Source organism: Helianthus annuus, chromosome 3 (genome assembly GCF_002127325.2).
Source record: "Helianthus annuus cultivar XRQ/B chromosome 3, HanXRQr2.0-SUNRISE, whole genome shotgun sequence".
Lineage (NCBI taxonomy): Eukaryota > Viridiplantae > Streptophyta > Magnoliopsida > Asterales > Asteraceae > Helianthus > Helianthus annuus.
This window is the reverse complement of record NC_035435.2, coordinates 163,111,389-163,132,213: the sequence shown is the minus strand read 5'-3', so window position 1 is coordinate 163,132,213 and position 20,825 is coordinate 163,111,389. Positions and strand designations below refer to the sequence as shown.

At 35.8% G+C, this 20,825-nt stretch overlaps 2 protein-coding genes across 2 annotated transcripts; both read left to right on the top strand.

Moving 5' to 3' along the window:
- Positions 1-1,027: 1,027 nt before the first annotated feature.
- LOC110930513 (puromycin-sensitive aminopeptidase) lies at positions 1,028-8,012 on the top strand. The gene is made up of 28 exons (XM_035987679.1): positions 1,028-1,166; positions 1,781-1,921; positions 2,001-2,076; positions 2,179-2,369; positions 2,453-2,527; positions 2,612-2,719; positions 2,794-3,006; positions 3,092-3,150; positions 3,238-3,265; positions 3,345-3,431; positions 3,530-3,555; positions 3,839-3,902; positions 4,415-4,495; positions 4,595-4,642; positions 4,858-4,881; positions 4,983-5,051; positions 5,110-5,219; positions 5,297-5,377; positions 5,454-5,637; positions 5,724-5,872; positions 5,950-6,088; positions 6,186-6,332; positions 6,405-6,486; positions 6,598-6,773; positions 6,848-6,958; positions 7,056-7,172; positions 7,258-7,329; positions 7,505-8,012. The coding sequence occupies exons 2-28, from the start codon at positions 1,859-1,861 to the stop codon at positions 7,583-7,585; spliced, it is 2,661 nt and encodes an 886-aa protein (XP_035843572.1). The 5' UTR covers positions 1,028-1,166; positions 1,781-1,858; the 3' UTR covers positions 7,586-8,012.
- A 2,808-nt stretch (positions 8,013-10,820) lies between these two features.
- LOC118490556 (extensin-like) lies at positions 10,821-19,914 on the top strand. The gene is made up of 3 exons (XM_035988254.1): positions 10,821-10,901; positions 18,706-19,332; positions 19,426-19,914. The coding sequence occupies exons 1-3, from the start codon at positions 10,821-10,823 to the stop codon at positions 19,912-19,914; spliced, it is 1,197 nt and encodes a 398-aa protein (XP_035844147.1).
- The last annotated feature ends 911 nt before the right edge of the window (positions 19,915-20,825 follow it).

Below are 20,825 nucleotides of genomic sequence, written 5' to 3'. Positions count from 1 at the left end.
GTGTAATAGTTTAAAAAAATAAAATGCATTAAGATAAATAATTAAAAAAATAAAAAACACATAGGACAAAAAAAAAATCCTAGCTTTGACTCTTTGAGCAAAATAGAGGAAACTAGGATTTCGACCCGCCGCAATGCGGCGGTGATTCTTTAGTTATAACTAAGTCAATCTAGGACCCGCACGTTATGTTAAATCTGTCAAACGGGGAAAAAATAGACGATGTAAAAACGTTCACCCACACACGCACGTTGCGTCGTGTTAACTCCCAAAATTTAGAACGAAACGTAAAAACGTTAAACCAAAGACGCACGTTGCGATGTGTTAAGTCACAAAATTTAGAACCAAGCATAAAACGAAAAATTTGCGGAAAATGAAAACTATAAAGGATCAAAGTTGAAAGTAAAAAAAGTTATGAGAATAGATTACAAAAGATAAAAAGTTTTGGGTTAAAAGTAATTTATGAAATACTTATGGGTGAAAAGTAAAAAAAAATCTTTTTTTTTTGGAAAACCCCCAAAGCCAACGTTACGACAACCATTTGCATAACCATTTTTTCTTTGAAAACCCCCCAAAGCACACTCCGCATTGCGACGGAGCGTAATACAGTGTATCAAATAGTAATAATGTCACACAACCGTCATCGACCACCAACACTGACTCGACCTAAGATATGCGTGTTGCGACGAACCTGTCAAACAGGGAAAAATAGTGGTAAAAAAGTTGAACCATACATGCACGTTACGTCATATTAACTCGAAAAATTTAGAACTATACGTAAAACGAAAATTTGCGAAAGATGAAAAGTATAAGTGACAAAAGTTATGAAGTTAAATTGCAAATAAGGAAAAGTTTTGGGTTAAAGTTAAAAAACAAATTATGTAGGGAAAAGTGAAAAATCAACTTTTTTTTGGAAAACAAACTATGTAGGGAAAAGTAAAAAATCAACTTTTTTTTTGGAAAACTCATAAAGCACATTGTACAAGTTGTTATGCATAAAAACTTGCAAACTTATATATGGAATAATTAGAGGCAGATCCTACAAAACCATCAACATCAAGAGAACCAAATAATACATTAAGGATAAATCATCTAGAAAAGTTTCTTTGATTAATTATGTGCCGTTCAAAATTCTACTCAACCCCATTTCGCAGATCAAAGAAACAAGGGTACTTTCTTTTTTAACTTTTAATTCCGCTTTATGTAGTTATGTGTTTTAATTTGATTTTACAGTTGATTTTAGAACTTAGGTTTTGCTCATCTGGGTATCTCTTTTATTTATCATAATATATACCTTCTTGGGAATCTTGATTAGTTTATGTGATTATCCAATGCCATTGATTCAAAATTTAATCTTTGTGTTTGTTTGTGTTCTTCGTTGTTATCTGGTTACCTTATTAAAGATTCTATAATATAACTAGGGCTTTGATCATAATTAATCACAAAATTAGAATATAATTAACCAGTTTCAAAAGCCTCCAAAACTGATTATTGCAACAATTAGTTCAAATGCACATCCATGTTTAAGTTACATATCTTTATTTTCTTTTTCTCTTTTCACCTTATTAGATTTTTAATATGGTTGTGATTGTAAGAAAAGGTTGACTTTTTGTGAGTCAACCATTTTCTTGTATATATGTAAATGAATTTGAACTATTTTGGTTGCTTGTTATTGTTTAGCATATTAAACATAAAAAGTTCTATGCTTTTTGAAAAAAAAAATGATTAACGTGCTTAAACGGGTTGGCTTCTTTTGTATAATGGTTACATGATTGACCTTCAGAGAAGCAGTCGAACAAGTACGGCATTCGTTCGTTCATTGGCAACAGAATCTGTGTCAAAGTCGGCTGAATAATCGAATATGGATGCTCCAAAAGAGATCTTTCTAAAAGATTACAAATTACCCGATTACTACTTTGATACGGTTTGTATCTGGTTCAATAACATACGTTACATTTTAAGGATCTGTCTTTAACGACGCACACTAATGAGTTGTTGATCAGGTGGATTTATCCTTTTTCTTGGGCGAAGAAAAAACAACCGTCTCCGCAAAAATCAGTGTCGTTCCTAGAGTTGATGGTATGATTTTGCAATTTTTACAGACGTGAAAATAAAAATTACTTGAACAACTGATTATTTGATTGTTTCCTTGATTTTTTGGGATGGACGTCGTTCGGACAGGTGTCGCCTCTCCATTGGTCTTGGATGGGGTTGATCTCAAGCTGATTTCGGTCAAAATTAATGGCAATGAACTTAAGGAGGGAGAGTTTCAGGTGGGCCCACGACATCTTATTCTCACGTCACCTCCAAGTGGGAATTTTATATTGGAAACCGTCACTGAGATATTACCACATAAGAATACATCATTAGAGGTAAACGGTTATTGTATACAAATTTATTTTTAGGTGTCACCTTTATTGTTTATTTATGTGATAAAGTTGTGTTTTTTATACAGGGCCTTTACAAGTCTTCTGGTAATTTCTGCACACAATGTGAAGCAGAAGGTTTCCGGAAGATAACATTTTATCAGGTTACTTATTTGAAGCAATTATCGATTTATTTCCTTATTATTTTTCTTTTTTTTTTTTAATTTGTTTTATGTATACGGTTTCAGGATCGTCCCGATATTATGGCAAAAGATACTTGTCGTATTGAGGCCAACAAATTACTGTATCCGGTGTTGTTGTCCAATGGAAATCTCATTGAGCAAGGAGACTTAGAGGTGAATATATTAACGAAACAAGTATGTTTACATGTTCTATGTAATGTGTTGTGAATATTTGGAAATTGTTGCAGGGTGGAAATCATTTTGCTATATGGGAGGACCCGTTCAAGAAGCCATGCTATCTCTTTGCTTTAGTTGCGGGCCAGTTAGAGAGCCGAGACGACACTTTCACGACCTGTTCGGGTCGTAAAGTTGCGCTGAAAATATGGACCCCACCGCAGGATCTGCCTAAAGCAGAACATGCCATGTATTCTCTTAAAGCAGCCATGAAATGGGACGAAGATGTTAGCAATGACTCACCTTTTTTAACGTCTACTTGGTTAAATACTGACTGACCCGTTTTTGTGTGTTTTTTCTCTTTTCTTGTAGGTTTTTGGTCGCGAATATGATCTTGATATCTTTAACATTGTGTCTGTTCCAGATTTCCTGTAGGCGATCTATTTTCATTTCATTGCTTTTTATATAGTTTTACATTGATTAATATAGTTATTTCTTTAAACTTATGATTGCCACAGGGGAGCCATGGAAAACAAGAGCTTGAACGTATGTGCATTCTTTTTATCATATATTTTTCGTGTAACAATATTTTTATTTGTTCCGTCTTTTTTTGTTTGTTGAACAGATCTTCAATTCAGCGCTTGTTTTGGCATCACCAGAAACCACTACCGATGCGGATTATGCTGCGATTTTGGGTGTCACTGGCCACGAGGTATGTTGCCGGTTGCCTATCTGTGTATTCTCTTTTTTAGTTTTCTTGTTTTGTTTAAATAATAATCACGTTTATTTATTTCATTCTTTATGTTGCAGTACTTTCATAATTGGACTGGCAACAGGTTCGTTTATATCCATTTGTAAATCATGTTCTAGACAGTGGCGAAGCTTGAGATTTCCGACCGGGGGTCGGAAACGTATATAACCCAAAAATTTGTATAAAACCGGGGGGTCAAAAACGTATATACCCAAAATTTTCTATACGAAAACTACATACTCTCTACTACTGAGTGAAAAGTTCGGGGTGTCGGCCGCCCCCACAAAGCTACGCCCTTGGTTCTAGATATATGAAACTCTATTTATGTTCTTATAAATTTTCTAAACGTTTTACTGAAACGTTTGTAGAGTAACATGTCGGGACTGGTTCCAATTGAGTTTGAAAGAAGGTCTTACCGTTTTCCGTGATCAAGTAAGTGTATGCTTTTAACTTTTATAAAGAGTAAACTGCCATTTTGGTCCCTGAGGTTTGGTTACTTTTGCCACTTGAGTCCAAAAGTCAAACCTTTTGCATCTGGGTCCTGTGGTTTCAGTTTTATTGCCATTTTGGTCCAAAAATGAAATCAGGTCATACTTGTCTTATAAAATCCTGCAATTTTGTCATTTTCCTCAGGGGTAAATCAGGTCATATTTGTCTTATAAAATATGGTATTTATTTATAAAAAGAAATGATCTTTTTGCCCCTGCAGAAAATGACAAAATAACAGGATTTTATAAGACAAATATGACCTGATTTCATTTTTGGACCAAATGGCAATAAAACTGAAACCACAGGGACCCAGATGTAAAAAGTTTGAGTTTTGGACTAAAGTGGCAAAATTGACCAAACCACAGGGACCAAAATGGCAGTTTACTCTTTTATAAACATTCTATTTTTACACATAAAATTTGTAAGTTTTTTTTTACGGTTAACACATGTTGCAGGAATTTTCATCTGATATGGGAAGTCGTACAGTCAAGCGGATCGGTGATGTTTCAAGGCTTCGTACACGCCAATTTCCACAGGTTATTTTAAACAGTAAAATATATTTAATTTATTTTATAACATTACCATTGATTTTTGGATATGAACTCTTGTGATATCTTTTTTGTCATATTTTCTAGGATGCTGGTCCTATGGCTCACTCCGTTAGACCTCACTCTTACATCAAGGTTTAACCTCATTTCCGTTGTCCTTAATTTCTTGATAATTTTAAATTATAAATACAGAGACGATTACAGACTAATGGCAGGTAGACGAGCAACAAGTTGCGCACCTTCTGAATAGCAAACCCTACCCTGCTAAACACAAAATTCTGCCCCTTAACATGTGCGGTGTTACTTTTAAATTTTCTAACCCCAATCTTTTTTATTTCATTTTTTTTCAGATGGACAACTTCTATACAGCCACAGTATGCTTCCGACTTCTTTTTGCCATCGGTATAGTAAACGTTATTCCATTTTGGCATTAAAAAAGTCGACTGATTTGTTTCTTGTAATTGTATGATTACAGGTGTATGAAAAGGGCGCTGAAGTCGTTCGCATGTACAAAACATTATTGGGAAGTCAAGGGTTCCGAAAGGTAAAGAAAGATGTTTACGTCGTTATTTTGTGATAAAACTGACACATTTTTATTTTAGGGGACGGATTTGTACTTTGAAAGGCACGATGGACAAGCGGTAACTTGTGAAGATTTCTTTGCTGCTATGCGAGACGCTAATCATGCAGATTTTGCTAATTTCTTATTATGGTATTTGCCGTACTTTCTTTATACGGGTTTTTCGATACTGATTTCCTAAATTTTGTGACTTTATGGTGCAAATATAGGTATTCACAAGCGGGGACTCCTATTGTGAAGGTTACTTCTTCTTACAATGCTGAAGCTCGTACATTTTCTCTGAAGTTTAGGTAACTTTTTTTTTCTTTTAAAGTTTTTGCTATGTGTATATTTTGTAATAACCCGTACATTTTGACTTTTTTTCAGTCAAACAGTGCCACCTACGCCAGGTCAGCCGGTAAAAGAACCCATGTTTATTCCTGTGGCAGCAGGGCTTCTCGATTCAAGCGGCAAGGATATGCCATTATCATCAATCTATCATGACGGGAAATTAGAGTCTGTTACATGTTGCGGTCAGCCCGTTTACACCACTGTTCTCAGAGTCACAAAGGTAACTTTATATTTGACGAGGCTTGGAAAAGTCAAAATTATATTGATATAAAAAAGGTTAAAATTTACTCGTGTATTTGCATTCAGGGTGAAGAAGAATTTACGTTCTCTGATGTGCCGGAGAAACCGATTCCGTCTCTGTTGCGGGGTTACAGTGCTCCTATCCGCCTGCAATCTGATCTCACAGACGATGATTTGTTTTTCCTTCTTGCTCATGATTCAGATGGATTTAATCGGTAATTCTTCTTAACAGAAACACACACATATTAAACAAAATCGAGTATTTAAAAACGTTTTTTTATCGTTATTACAGTTGGGAAGCTGGACAGATATTGGCACGGAAATTGATGCTTAGCCAAGTTGTTAATTTCCAAAAAAGTAGTCCGTTGGTTCTTGATCCGCAATTTGTGCATGGTATTAAATGCATACTTTTGGATTCGAGTCTTGACAAGGTATTTTACTCGTTTTTTTTTCTTGAGCTTACTTTTCTTCTAGTTTTTTAGATTTTGAAGGAATCGAAGAACTAAATTGATTTTTTATATAATGTAGGAATTTATCGCGAAAGCAATAACTCTCCCTGGTGAAAGTGAAATAATGGACTTAATGGAAGTAGCCGACCCTGATGCGGTCCATGCGGTTAGAAAATTTATCAGAAAGCAGCTAGCTTCTCAACTCAAGCACGAGTTCTTAAATCTGGTACTAACGTTAACTAATAACCATTCCTTTAGTCGAAGATGGTGTGAGTATTAATAGTGACATGCTTGGCAGGTGAAAGAAAATAGAAGCTCAGAGAAATACGTGTTTGACCACACAAATATGGCTAGACGGGCTCTTAAGAACACTGCCCTTGGTAAAAAATAAAAAAAATAAAAAAAACTTTATTTGTTGACGTTTTGGTAATTATTAGGCATGGAAATCTTTGTATGGTTGACTGTTGACTTTATCGATTTGAAAAAAAAAGGATATCTTGCATCTCTTGAAGATGAAGAAATGACTGAGCTTGTGTTGCACGAATACAAAACCGCTACAAATATGACAGATCAGTTTTCGGCTCTGGCAGCCATCGCTCAGAAAGCGGGTAAAGCCCGTGATGATGCTTTGGCTGATTTCTATAACCAATGGCAGCATGACTATCTGGTACCTTCTCTATACCCTCTATATGCGTTTCTTAAGTTTCTGGCTCATGTGTTAGTTTTTCTCTTGATTTCTAGGTTGTTAACAAGTGGTTTGCACTTCAATCATCGTCCGATATTCCTGGGAATGTCGAGAATCTTTACAAACTTTTGGGTCATCAAGCATTTGACCTTAAGAATCCCGACAAGGTTGGAAATTTCTCTTCATAAAAACTCATTTGCTGTTACACTATTTTGGAGGTCGCATCTTCAACCCATTGACGTGAAAACGAGTTAATTTGAACAGGTGTTCTCTTTGATTGGAGGATTCCGTGCTTCGCATGTTAATTTCCATGCCAAAGACGGTTCGGGCTACAAGTTCTTGGGAGAAGTTGTGTTACAGCTTGACAAACTCAACCCACAGGTGAAAATGATTCCATTACCAATTCTCGTTCTTCTTATATGGGTCTTGGTGAGATTACAATTTTGCCCTTCGCTTGATTTTGTAGGTGGCGTCTGGCATGGTTACAGCCTTTTCTAGGTGGAAGCGGTATGATGAGACCCGACAAAACCTTGCTAAGGTATAAGGGGTTGTGATTTTTTAATTTAGATGTGGCTGGATGGCCGTATTTTAATTGAATGTTACTCTTTTAGCTACAATTTTCTCTGACCCGTTTGAGATAATGCGCAATCTTAAGTAAACGGGTTGAAATTATATCACACGCTTTTTTTTTTCCTAAATGACCCTGGAAACAGGCACAACTGGAGATGATCGTGTCGGTTAACGGACTTTCGGAGAATGTATACGAGATTGCTTCAAAGAGTTTGGCTGCTTAAAAGCTAAAACCATCTTCTCCTTGTTTACCAAATTGGCAATCATACACAAATGGATTAGAATGATTAAAGCTCTTTTGGTTTTCATGTAGTTACTGTGATAGAAATTTCCACACTAAGTTTGCATTTTGTCTATACAGCTATTGGTTCTAAACAAGGTTTGTGATAGAAATGTCCACATTATGTATGGGTCTTGGTTTGTGATTTTGCACTTACAAACAGGGTTGTAAACGAACCGAACATTCAGCGAATAGTTTGTGAACTGTTCGGCGGGAAGTTCGTTTAAGTTTGTTCGTGTTATTAATGAACGAACATGAACAGAGGTCTCGTTCGTTAGATTGTGTTCGTGAGCGTTCGGTAACGTTCGTTCATGTTCGTTTGTTAATATTGTTCATGAAAGATTTATGTAATTTTATTGATTTTATCTAAACCTTTTATATTATTTAGTTTTTTATTTATTTTGTTACCCTTTAAATTAAAATAGGAAACCATATTCCTACCTTTTTATGCACCGTTCCCTTTTCTTTGCTCAATATTCACATTGACGAACACTATCGACCTCCGTTCCACGATTATGTCTTCAAGTTCCAGCGTTGCTCCCTCTGCTATCCACCTCTAGCCTTTATTGCTTTCGCCAGTTTTAATTTTGTTTGTGAACACGTTCATTTCCTTAATGAATAAACACGAACGAAAATATCGTTTGGTTAGGGTTCATGAACTATTTGTGAACACATGTATTTCCTTGACGAACGAACTCGGTGTTTCGTTCGGTTTGTTTACAGCTCTACTTAAAAACTACAAAACTACAGTTGCAGTGATACATCAAATGTACATTCATGTATATAAAGGAAGATTATGATTCTGAACATGTTTTTTCCCTCTTCATCATTAAACTTCTCAAAGTGAACCCAAATATCAGATTTCACCGATTTACTTTTAGTTTGTATGGTTTATGTTTGATTTTGAACAGGTTCGCAGCTTCCTTTTATCCCCTTTACTGGATTCACGGCTTGATAAATACTTGACATCAATTGAATCTATTTAAGTTTAATCACATAAATATTATAAAGATATATATAGTTTTTTATAATGATAATAGTTTTTTAATGATATACATAAATATTCATAAAAATATTATAAATAGTAATTTTATTTCTATAATGATTTACTAGTATTAAGCTCCTGCGTTGCAGCGGTTATCATAAAACTATGTTAAGTAGTAGCAATACTATACCATTGTCAGCGACCACCAACACTGGAAAAGTTCGTGAAAAAAAACAAAATAAATAAAAACGGGAAAAAAATAACGCCGAACGAAAAACAGACGTAAAATCTTTGAATCACGCACGCTCGTTGCTGAGAAATTAAACCGAAACGTAAAACACAGAAAAAAATAACTAAGTCCATTCAGGACCCTCGTGTTGGACGAACTTGTCAAACGCAGAAAAATAGATGTGACGCGACGAGCCAGTTAAACGAGAAAAAAATATACGAAATAATGTTGAACCCCACACGCATGTTGCGTTGCGGTGCATTAACTCACAAAATTTAGAACGAAACGAAAAACATAGGAAAGATTAAAAGTATGTTGGACTAAAATTGAAAATAAAAAAGAGTTGGGATTAAATTGGAAAAGATGAAAAACTTTGGGTTAAAAGTAAAAAAAACAAAGGGTCTAAATTGTAAAATTGAAGTTATTTATTAATTTTAGATAAAGATAAGGATAAAGATAAGTGATATCTATATATTGGTTTTTAAGTAATATTAATATTAAAAGAAATTTATTAAACAAATATAGATAAATTTTATAAGGTTGAAGGAGAGAATGACATGTGGCATTATTTGGAGTCTTTTATTATAAGTTAGATTGTTTTTTAATATTTTATTCTTTAATATTATAATAGTTTATTATTATATTTATTTTAAATTTTAACATATTTTTCCTTTTTTAAAATCATATTTCCTTTATCATTTGTTTTTTTTATTTTTCATAATTTTTTAAATTATATTTCCTTTCTCAATTAATTTTATATCTCTTTGATAAGTTCCGCTCGTTAATTTTTTCTCTTGACATTATGGCATAAGTTTTGTTAAAAATGATGTTATATTTAAAATTGAGTATTTATGGTATCATAAAATGGTACGATGATAAACTGAACTGATTCTAATGGTTTGACATTTTAAACAATGATTCATTTTTAAATAACGTTTGTTTTACATTATCAGAAAGTGGGTATGAACAGTGATTTTATTTTTATAATGATATATAGTTTTTTAATATTCTATTCTTTAATATTATAATAGTTTATTATTATATTTATTTTAAATTTTAACATAATTTTTCCTTTCTTAAAAGCATATTTCCTTTATCATTTGTTTTTTTTATTTTTAATATTTTTTTTGTTTTTTTAAATTATATTTTCTTTCTCAATTAATTTGATATCTCTTTATTAAGTTCCGTTCGTTAATTTTTTCCCTTGACATTATGGTATAAGTTTTGTTAAAAACGAAGTTGTATTCAAAATTGAGTATTTATTTGGTATCGTAAATGGTACGATGATAAACTGAATCGATTCTAATAGTTTGGCTTTCTAAGCAACATGATTTATTTTCAAATAACGTTTGTTTTACATTATCATTTGTTCCGTTTTGCTGCAACGCGCGACGTCAACAAGTATAACTGGAAATTGGTTATGAATAGAAATTTGATTTTTATAACAATATATATAGTTTTTTTTTTCATACTTTTATCATTTAAATATTACAATAGATTACTATTATATTTACTTCAACCTTAAACATATTTTTTTAATTTTAACTTTTAATGATTTCCTTTTTTTAATATTATTGATATTGTCTGAACAACATCAGTACCGTACCGTATAACATCCGTATAGTATTTTTTTATTATTAGCTTCATCTTGTGCTTATTATTATGTACAATTCGATAAAAGTTCTATTCAAACGAGCCATATATAGTTGATTTTTTTATCATCACAAATCGAACGTATACTGACCAAACAACATCGGTAATGGTAACGATACCATATTCGTTTTTATAGCTTTCTCGACGTGGCGGTAAAAAGTTCATTGAACACAAAGTTATATCCGCAATAAAGTATTTTTTGGTATCGTAAGCTATATCAAGTGTACTGATACCGACCGAACAACACCAATACCGATACAGGTATTCACTTTTATTGTTTTCAATCGATGTAAACACACGTGTCGATTGACAATGATTGTCATGCTGAGTGCCAGTACGAATACTGTAATGAACCAGAGCGATAATGAACAAAGGCCTGCAGCAAAGCGCACGGTAATCACACTAGTAAATATATAACAAAACTGTATCCATGAGTAGTAACTTAGTTTTTTCTAAGTTTCACATTTAACCCTTATATCTTTAACAATATACACTTTTAACCCACTTATTTATCATTTGATTTGATTTGATTTTTTTTCTAATAACTTGGGTTTGTTAACATAAAAAAACTGAATACACATGTAAGTTTTATTTTTTACCTTTCACCTGTACGGTATAATTTTTGTTTAAAATGAAGTTTTATACTTCCTTATGCATCTATTAGTTTTTCTTCCTTACATTCCCTTTTCTTTTTTCCTTATTTATTCCTTTTTCTATTTTATTTATTTTATTTTCAATTTGTAACCATATTTTTTTAATCTATATTTTTACGGTAACGAATACCGGTTAAAAACCCGCGGCAAAACGCATGAATTTCACTAGCTAAGTATATGGTACACTAACCCATGGCTTTATAGTCTAGTGGTATCTTGGGAGTAAGATAAGACTTTGAACCAATAGGTCCTGGGTTCGATTCTCACAAGGGGGGTTTTCCCATATTTATTGGGTTTCCTCCTGAATTGGTGTATAGGCATTATGCCTAGTGGAGATGGATATGATCGGGTGGCTCCGCTGGTGGCACGATGATACTCCAGTGGTCCGTCAGTGATCCAAATTTGCCGTTCAAAAAAAAAAAAGTATATGGTACACTAGGATTATATAAAAACTAAATATGTGGAATATTACAGTTATTCTAATACGAAAAAAAGTTACTTATTATTTTTCTATTTTTTTTAAAAAGAAAACACTTCAAAGAAATCAATCATTGAAGCGGCTTGTAAAAAAATGTTTTTCCCTTTCAATATTGTTTTGGTCAAAAGGGCATGTTTGGAATCATTATAAGTTTGAGAGTGTCAAAATGATAGATTAAAATAAGGATTCTTTTGCAATCTTCCATAACCAATAATTCATCACTAGAATATCATGACTAACGTTTAATTTGATTTATTTATCTTATTATAAAATATTTCGGTTTTAAATATTTGAGAAATAATTCAGAAAAAAATGAAATGGTATAGATTCTGTTTTATTAAATAATGATATTCTTTTTCTGGTTTTAATAGCAACTAAACTCAACTTGAGACTTTGCATCTCTTTATGGTATTTAGTCGAGTCATATTCGTCACCCCTTTGGGGTTTTCACAACTATTTGCTCAGAAAACATATATTATATTGTAGTCGATCGGGAAATTCGATTGGTTTATAAAAGTCGCTAGAGTTACCGCTAAAGCTTGTGTTTTTATTAACGTTGGTTTTACCTGTATTTTTGTGTGTGTGTGTGTTTTAACCATATTTGACGAGGAGTTTTGAAGAATAAGCTAAAAGTATTTATACAAGGTATTGTAGGAAAAACGTTTTTTTTTTACTATGGTTTTTTAGATATGCTAAGAACTAAAAAAATCCTATTAAAACTTACATTAAGCAAACTTCAGTTTGAGCTTGAGATACCTTCCACATACGTACCAAACATGTCCACATGTATGTAAACATTGCGGAAAGGAAGCTGAGTTGTGCCCAATACAAGCATGAAGGTAGCATTGCAGAAAGAGATGTGTGGTTTATTTTCGTTTCTTCAAAAGGGCCCTTGTGACAAAACCGACCCGTTGACTAACGAACCCTAGATGCATACATGGGTGCATTAGTCATCATAAGGGAATATAAGCTAATTTTATGCCCCAAAGATCAAATCATCATAATCACTAAGTAATTGAAAAAGGGTTGAGAAGCATAATCATGAGATTAAACTATAATTAAGCACTTTCCTAGGATGTAGGCTTTTGAATTCCTTTGACCGGTGCATTTTGTGGCATTTAGAAAATAAATTTGTGCTAATTCTTATATTAGTATTCTTTGCCTTGTTTGGATTGTGGCCCATTCATGTTTGAGGTACTTATTCCACATGTTTACATAATTGAATATAATATATTATTAAAGTAAGGTGGATTAAACTCTTAAGAAATACTAACAAGTGTAAAGTTGCTAATTAAAGTATTATTGTTAGAGTATGCATATGTTTGGTGATGGAGAGGGTGAAATCTGAGCTTTAAAATGTTTATCTTGCATGTTTTGTTCGGAGTAAATTACAAGTTTTGTCCTTTATGTTTGTTTCAAATTTCAGGCGCTGTCCTCTACCATTAAAATTGACGAGTTCTGTCCTTAATGTATGAAAATGTTGCATATTATGTCCTTTAGGGCAAACCCAGTTAGAATTTTCTGTTAAATTATGTCACATGCATTACACATAAGGGTAAAACAGTCATTTCCCCTCCCCACTTGTGCTTCCCCTCTTAAAACCCTAATAATATACCCCCATTTCATCACAAAAGTGAGAAGGGGGAAACAGATCATCATCTTCATCATCGTCAACTTCAACATCATCATCATCCTCCTACCACCATCATTTCATCTCTGAAAAATCACAACCCCGCCGGAGAATCTGCGGTTGCCGCCGTTGTCGCCTTGCTTAACCACCTCCGCCGCCGTAAACGATGGCACTATCGCCGGCAACGTCCTCCATCACTGGTCAGCAACGAAGCTCCCCACACCCCAGCCATCGTCGACTGACCTGTACCGCCGCCGCTCTCTCTCTCTCTCTCTCTCTCTATCTCCATTCTCTCTCCACAAGAGAGGGTTATACGAAAAAGGGGGTGTCTCGCCGTTCGTCGGATCAGGTTATTTTGTATACAAAATTAGAAATTAGGAGTTGAAAATTTTGGTGTTTTATTGAAAAGAGCAGAGTTGAAAATTAGGAGTTGAAAATTTTTGGTGTTTTATTGAAAATTGTGGTGTTTTATTGATCGGACCACCTCTGCACTTTTACAATAATGTTCCTAAAGTTTATAACATTTTTGATGAAAAAGGGGGTGTCTCACCGTTAATCTAGAAATTGGGTGTTGAAAATTTGGAGAATTGTTGAATAATAGGGATGAAATTTGGTTTAGGAAACAGAGAATTGGGTTGGGTAACATGCTTTGATTGGTTTTGGTGGCTGTGGCTGTTGATTTGGTGATTTCGGTCCACATGGCAGAGACTTTCGATGGAGGTGTCTTGGGGTGGTGGTGGTGGGGGTTGAGAGGATGATTAAATTTGATCGGCGATGGGGGTTTGGGTGGTGTCTAACAGGTGGTGGTGGGTGTTTCTGGTGGCGGAAGATGATGGTGGTGGAACTAGGACAGGTAAAGAGAGATGGTAGAGATGGAGTAGAGAGGGAAAAGGGAGCTTTTTAGAGAGAGAAAGACATGGACTGAGTTATATATATATATATATATTATTTTCAGATATTTTTTAAAATAATAGAGATAAAAAGACTATTATACCCTCATTTGCCTTGCACATGAAGAGATTTAACCAAAAAATTTAACTGGGTTTGGCCTAAAGGACATAACGTGCAAGATTTTGGAACATTAAGGACATAACTTGTCAACTTTTGCGCTAAAGGACAGCGCCTGCAATTTGGAGTAAACATAAAGGACAAAACTTGTAATTTACTCTTTTGTTCGTTTTGAAGTAATTATATGCGATGAATGAGATAACTACGAGAAATTGTGGTTTTGCAGGTTAATTGCTTAATTCGGTGAAGTTAAAGGGTTTAGAGGTGAAGTGGAACGCTCAAGGTTGATAAATGCAGCAAATAACAATGTTCGGGACGTGTTTCAAATCAAGATGTAGCTTATATGTGCAAGAAATGAAAAAGAATGAAGTTCAGGGGCTATTAGTGTCAATTATGAAAGTTGCAATCAAGTTACTCTTGAGTTGGAGAGATGCGACGTCACCTACGGTTCATCAACCGTAGGTTACGGTTGATCATGGAGGAATTAAAAATTGAACATAATGTCTATAACGTGACCTACGGAGGAGACCGCCACCTATGGTACAAGAAGTAATTTCAAAATATGTTGTGTCGTAACCTACGGTCTGTGTACCATAGGCTACGACGGGTATATCGGGGCCGCACGAGACTTGTCTTTTGGAGGGGTTTTAAGGGTTTTGAAACCCTAACTTTGATATTACTTCTTGTAACACCTCGAAAATTCCTACCCATTAGAATAAAGGCACGTGTCATGTGTGACAGACGTGTCAGAAAAACCGGATTTAATAAAGAGATATGTGGTAGGATTTCTAATAAAAAGGGGCGTCATGTTATTTAAAATACCTCTGAACGACCCAAGGGCGACACGTTATTAAATCACCTCTGAGCGACCCGAAATTTTCATAAATCCCAAGATCCTTAAATCAATTGATGATCATCTCATTCGATAACCGGTTGCCCTCAAATAAATAAAGTTCCATCTTTATTAAGGGCTATGGAATTATAGGTTGTTACTACTCATAAATTAAATAAAATTCTTATGAATAAGAATTGTTATAAGCTTGGCCAACTCCTATGAAAGTCCAAGACTCACTTCTTTGAATCTCCGTCAAAATACAAGTCCCTTAATAGGTTGATATGAATGGGGAACATGTAAGAAGAAGTAAGGCATGCAATGGCTGGTCTTGAAGGCCCCACATCTGAAAAGAGATAGCATGCTTCGGGTATTGTGGTTGCATGGTCAAGACTTAAAAGTTTGCAAACTTTTGTCTTCTGGCCATCGCTTACGGACCGCAAGGCCCTTGGCTTACGGTCCGTAAGCAGGGTACCTGGGAATGTTCCGCATGGATCGGTTACGGACCGCAAAGCCCTAGGCTTACGGTCCGTAAGGTGGGCACCTGAACCATGTTTCAGTAAAGTCTGTTACGGACCGCAAATCATGTAGCATACGGTCCGCAAAAGGTCCTTACGGACCGTAAGGCCTCAAGCTTACGGTCCGTAAGACCGTCGCTGGCAGTATGTTTTGGACAGCTGCCTGTCTAGCCCTTTAACCGACTTAAAACGTAAAATTCTGATTCTATGGGCTTCCTAGGCAGTATATAGACCCTTAGGGACATTTGGGTTGATCTTGTAACTACCCTAGACTTGCTTGTCAAGATCTTGGAGCTTCTAGTTCACTATATAAAAAGCTTGAAGTGTGATCATATGAACTTGCTCATTTGGAACTTTGGCTAAAAGCTCTCTGGAACTCCTCTGGTCACCAACACATTTTCTTAGGCTCTCTAATCCATCTTAGGACTCTTGTAAGTGTCCTTAACCATCTTTAATCCTTTCTAGCTTAGTTAATTAAGTAAAAGTCAAACCGTCGTAATTAAGGTTTGACTTCGTGATTAAGCATAATGTGCTTTGTCTAATCACGAATTAAAAATACCTTTAGGAAGGTAATTAAGTGGGTAACAAACCCTTAAAAGGGTGTTTCCAGATTCCCACTCTAAGCATGTCAATTGTCGAGTCAAAGCTAATTATAAAAAGTCAACAGAATGCTTAATTTCGAATTAACGCATAATTAGCAATGTAAGTTGTATGTAACCTGTTTGAACATTAATATAACTTGGTAATAAGTATAAGAACATGTTCCAACATGTTCAACTCGACAATTTTCTGTTTAGACCCGGTTCGGAACCGAAAGTCGCATAGTTTGACTTTCGCTTTGACTTTCAGTTCTGACCCGTTTTAGTTAAGATTAAAAATACCTTAGAGATTCTTTTGAACCTATTAACATGTTAGTATATCCTCCTGTGATTATACAATGTGGTTCATTAGATATCTTGTTCATATGCATGTTTCCGTTAAATGCCCATATGTTGACCATTATGCCCGAATGTCCAAAAATTAAAATTTTTGAAAATGTAAAAGGGTAGACACCTTAGTTACTGAAATATAAAGTTGTCCCCAAAATTTGACATCAGTTTGAGGTCTAGATTAAGAGTTATGCTCGTTAGCGTAATTAGAAGCTTTCTTAATAAATAATTAGCGTATTTAACGCATAACCTATCTAAACCCGAATTTTATACCAAAACTTTATACCCACTGTTATATAATAATATTTTGGGAATTTTAAAGATTTTTATTCATTTTTAGGCTGAGCATAACTATAGGGTCTAAGCTTATTTCGGCTTATGCCGGTTTTACCCTTTTTGGTCCTAAAATGAGTTTTACATAACCTTTTGACCCCAAACCTTTTCCTACTGATTTGTTATATTAAATATGATATTTTGAACCTTCTGGAAATATAAAAATATCAGCTTTCCTTTTAAAACCCGGAAATGGCTCCAAATCGCCTTTTTAGGCATTTTTACGACATAGTATATGTCAGAACGAGTTTATATATAAAAGGTCTAATACCTACTGATATATTTTATAAAAATATATATTATAACAATAGACTAAAGTTGGAAACTCAGACTTTCCGTTTATACCCTTTTTAGCCTATGTAAAAGTACCAAAATGCCCTTATGAGGCGTAATTGGCGTATAAAAACATTTGGGGCATATTTGGACATACCTTACTGATATTACAATATATTTGGTGCATATAATCTCAGGAAAACTTGCATATGACTTGTGAGGTTACTCGTTACGCACTTTCGCGTTCGGGTCGGCTTATGTGACTAGTTCACGCATATTAGCCGAAACGGGTCAAACCATATCATCTAAGTCTCAAAATACAGAATGTGTTTAGTTTAATACAAGTATCCAAGCTTGTAGGGTCTAAATCACATTCCTTTCCGGTTTTCGCATTCCTCGCGATTAAACCATATTTATTCTTCGAAACTAACCGGTCTAAGCTTAGGCTATGTTAAAAGACCCGTTAGGATTCTAATAGGTTATTATAACCTTCGTTCCAGAATAGGAGCCCAGTAAAAGACACGTGCATTTTTTTGAAATTGTGGTTATACTTGCTCAGGTAAATACTTTTAACTTATTTTCCCTTATACGGGCTTGGGGGTACGGTATATAAAATACCGCTTGGTCGGGCGATTGACCCCATCTCATTAGTAGTTGGGTATTATCAATGGGACCCGTTTAAAAACTTGGTGTTGTTTGTTTTTATGCCTTTGGGAGCTTAATGACCATGTCCCGGATATCCTTGACATCATTTTTGGCCACGACCTTGACACCCGGGTGTAGGCGTACACCCGGTATTATGTCCATTATTTTTAAGGTATTAACGTTGGCTTCCCGCCGCGGACTTATACCATGTGGTGTGTCATTTAACCTTAAACCCGATACGACTCGGGCGACTGAACGGTTAACAAACATGTAAATCTTTTACAAGTTTAACTCTGATTAAATATTCCCAAGTTATAAAATGTTTTGTGCCTTGTGCATTTAAAACCAATTTTTAAATATTTTCAAAATGAGTCAGTTAAATTGTATTTACCAGTGCAAACTGACGTATTTTCCCCAAAAAGATTAAGTGCAGGTGCTATACGCAATAGGCTGGTTTCTCCTTAGCATCGTAGAGTCTCGCAAGCTTTTGGGATGCATATATCTGTTGAACAATTTCTTTCTTTTTCTTCGATCCGCCTGTGGATCTATTTTGACTGGTTGTGATACTTGATATTACAATTAATAGTTGAAATAAATCTATTTTCATTTGCTTCCGCTGTGCATTATAATTTGTGTTGTTTGACATATGATGATATCAACTACGTCACGTAATCCCCCACCGGGCCCACCGGTGACACGTGGAAATTAGGGGTGTGACAGGTTGGTATCAGAGCCAACACTGAGTGAATTAAACACTAGCCTTTTGTGTTTAATCTCAGTGCACAAATTGCGCATTCTTCGAGTTCCGAGTCTAGACATCGAACATAGGACAAACTCTGTTTTGTTTTATTTTGAGTCTTTTATTATATTGTTGTTGTTGTCTGATTATCGTATGCAGGTCATCATGCCACCCAGATTCCTTCGCGGTAGAGGCAAAGGACCCGTGTTAGGACATGATCACGAGGCCGGGCCGTCGCATCGACGTACTCCTTCCATCACCATGAGCACCAGCCCGCAAGAGCCATGGAGGCTCTATGTCGAACCAGGAAGGCGATCAGTATCCCTTAGCTCCTCTCCTTCGTACCAACACTCATTTGGGCCCCATTCAGAAAACGAGCCCAACAACCAGCCGCCAGCTTTCATACCTTTACAGAGATCCAATTCTCATCATTCTTTTGGCGACCCAACACCCGTTTTCCAAAGCCGATTTAACCCGGCTAACCTTCTGCCAGAACCCGTGGGTTTTAACCCACTTGGACCGGAAGACCACTTTTCAGGGGAAAACGACATGGATGAGGATACTGACCCCGTGGAGCCTGCATCAGGAACGCCGAATCATCCCATTGAGATCTCAGATGGGTCATCATTCCATGGATCGCCATACCGCGGAGCGGACAGTTTTATGGAGAAATTCAATCAGTATGATTGGTATTTCACCCCGTCTGAGCACTCGCATCATCAGCAGCAACAGGATCCTTCGGTGGGTCAACAGTTTATGGCAGTCACGCCGCCACCACCTCCGCCAGTGGAGCAGCAGCCGCCTCCGGAGCCACCGAGGCGAAGAAGGTCGAACGCACGGATGTCCGTGCGAGGTGGAGTTCTGATTAGTACTCCCCAGCCATCAAGTGGCAGCCATTATCCGCCACTTCAGGAGGAAGAGGACCCATATAATGGTGGTCCGTCAAGCCCTATACCAGATGTCAACTCAGTACCTGTGGTACCACCTTTGGGTTTCGATAACCCGATTCCTGCGTATGCTGGGTCAGCAGCATACAACCCATTCGAGCAGCCGGCGCACACCCACTACAACTACCACTATGGTTATGCGGAGGTAGATCCGTATCAAGTAGCTCGGGATTACAATGCCCTTCATCCTGAAGGACCATATGGAGGGCCATGGACTACTGGTTACCCGACTTATGGGTACCAGCATCAGCCACCTCCTCCACTGGTGTATCAGCCGCCACAGCCACAGATTCAGCAGGAAGTCCTTGAGAGGCTAAACCAAGTTGAACAGGAAGTTCGTGAAGACCGCAGAGAGCGGCAAGGTTTCTTCAAAGGGCTGTCAGACTTGCTTAAGGGGAAGTCGAAGAGGAGGGGTCATTGAAAACCCTGATTATTTTATTTATGTTGTCATTCAGTCCCTGCGTGGACTTGTTATTCCAGTATTCAGCTCCTGCGTGAGCATGTGGTTTGTATTCCGCTCCTGCGTGAGCAAGTTTGGTTAGTTAACCCCTGCGTGGGTTTGTTCTTGTTTCCCGCCCCTGCGTGGGCATTTTTATTTATTTTTAGTAGAAGTCCCGTTTGGGCAATTATTGTACTGTTTTAAAACAATTGGTGAGATGTTTTAATTAAGTTTTTCATTTATTGCATGCATAAATTATGAAAATAAATGAAATATTTAAAAGGATCTGCCATTATAATTAATTGGTAAAATCTAAAGTGAACCAAGACCTAGCTTTATAAAACAAGGCCAAGATGGTAGTTCCATAATTAGGATAAGATCCATAAGTAACATCTCAATTTAGGATTATTCTGCGTTAATTACTAAAAGAATCTTAGAGGTAAAACCTAGCCTTTGTGTTATTCAAACCTGGCCAAGATGGTATAACCCACATAATAGATTCCAATTATTAACATCTAGTATGTTAATGCTCTTGGCAAACTGTGAATCAGTAAAGTCACACAGGCCATGTATATTTGGGTTAATTTCTAAATTCCCTTAAAATTATGTAACCACTTCTTTGAAAGTGAAGTGCCTGTGGGCAATAATTAAATGTCCTCCGTGACTAAGGACAGTGGTAGCTTATGACTCCCTGTTAATTAATGGTAAGGAACTATGATTCGACCTAAAACACCTAGATACTGTAAAATCTTGGTTATTAAATATCCTAATTGTCCTTGTGACTAGGCCTTATGTGCTAATAATAAAGTATTATAGGATAATAACAACATCCTAATGTTTTAATGAATTAACCTAAAATGGCAATTTAAAACCTTGGTTAATAAAACATAAAA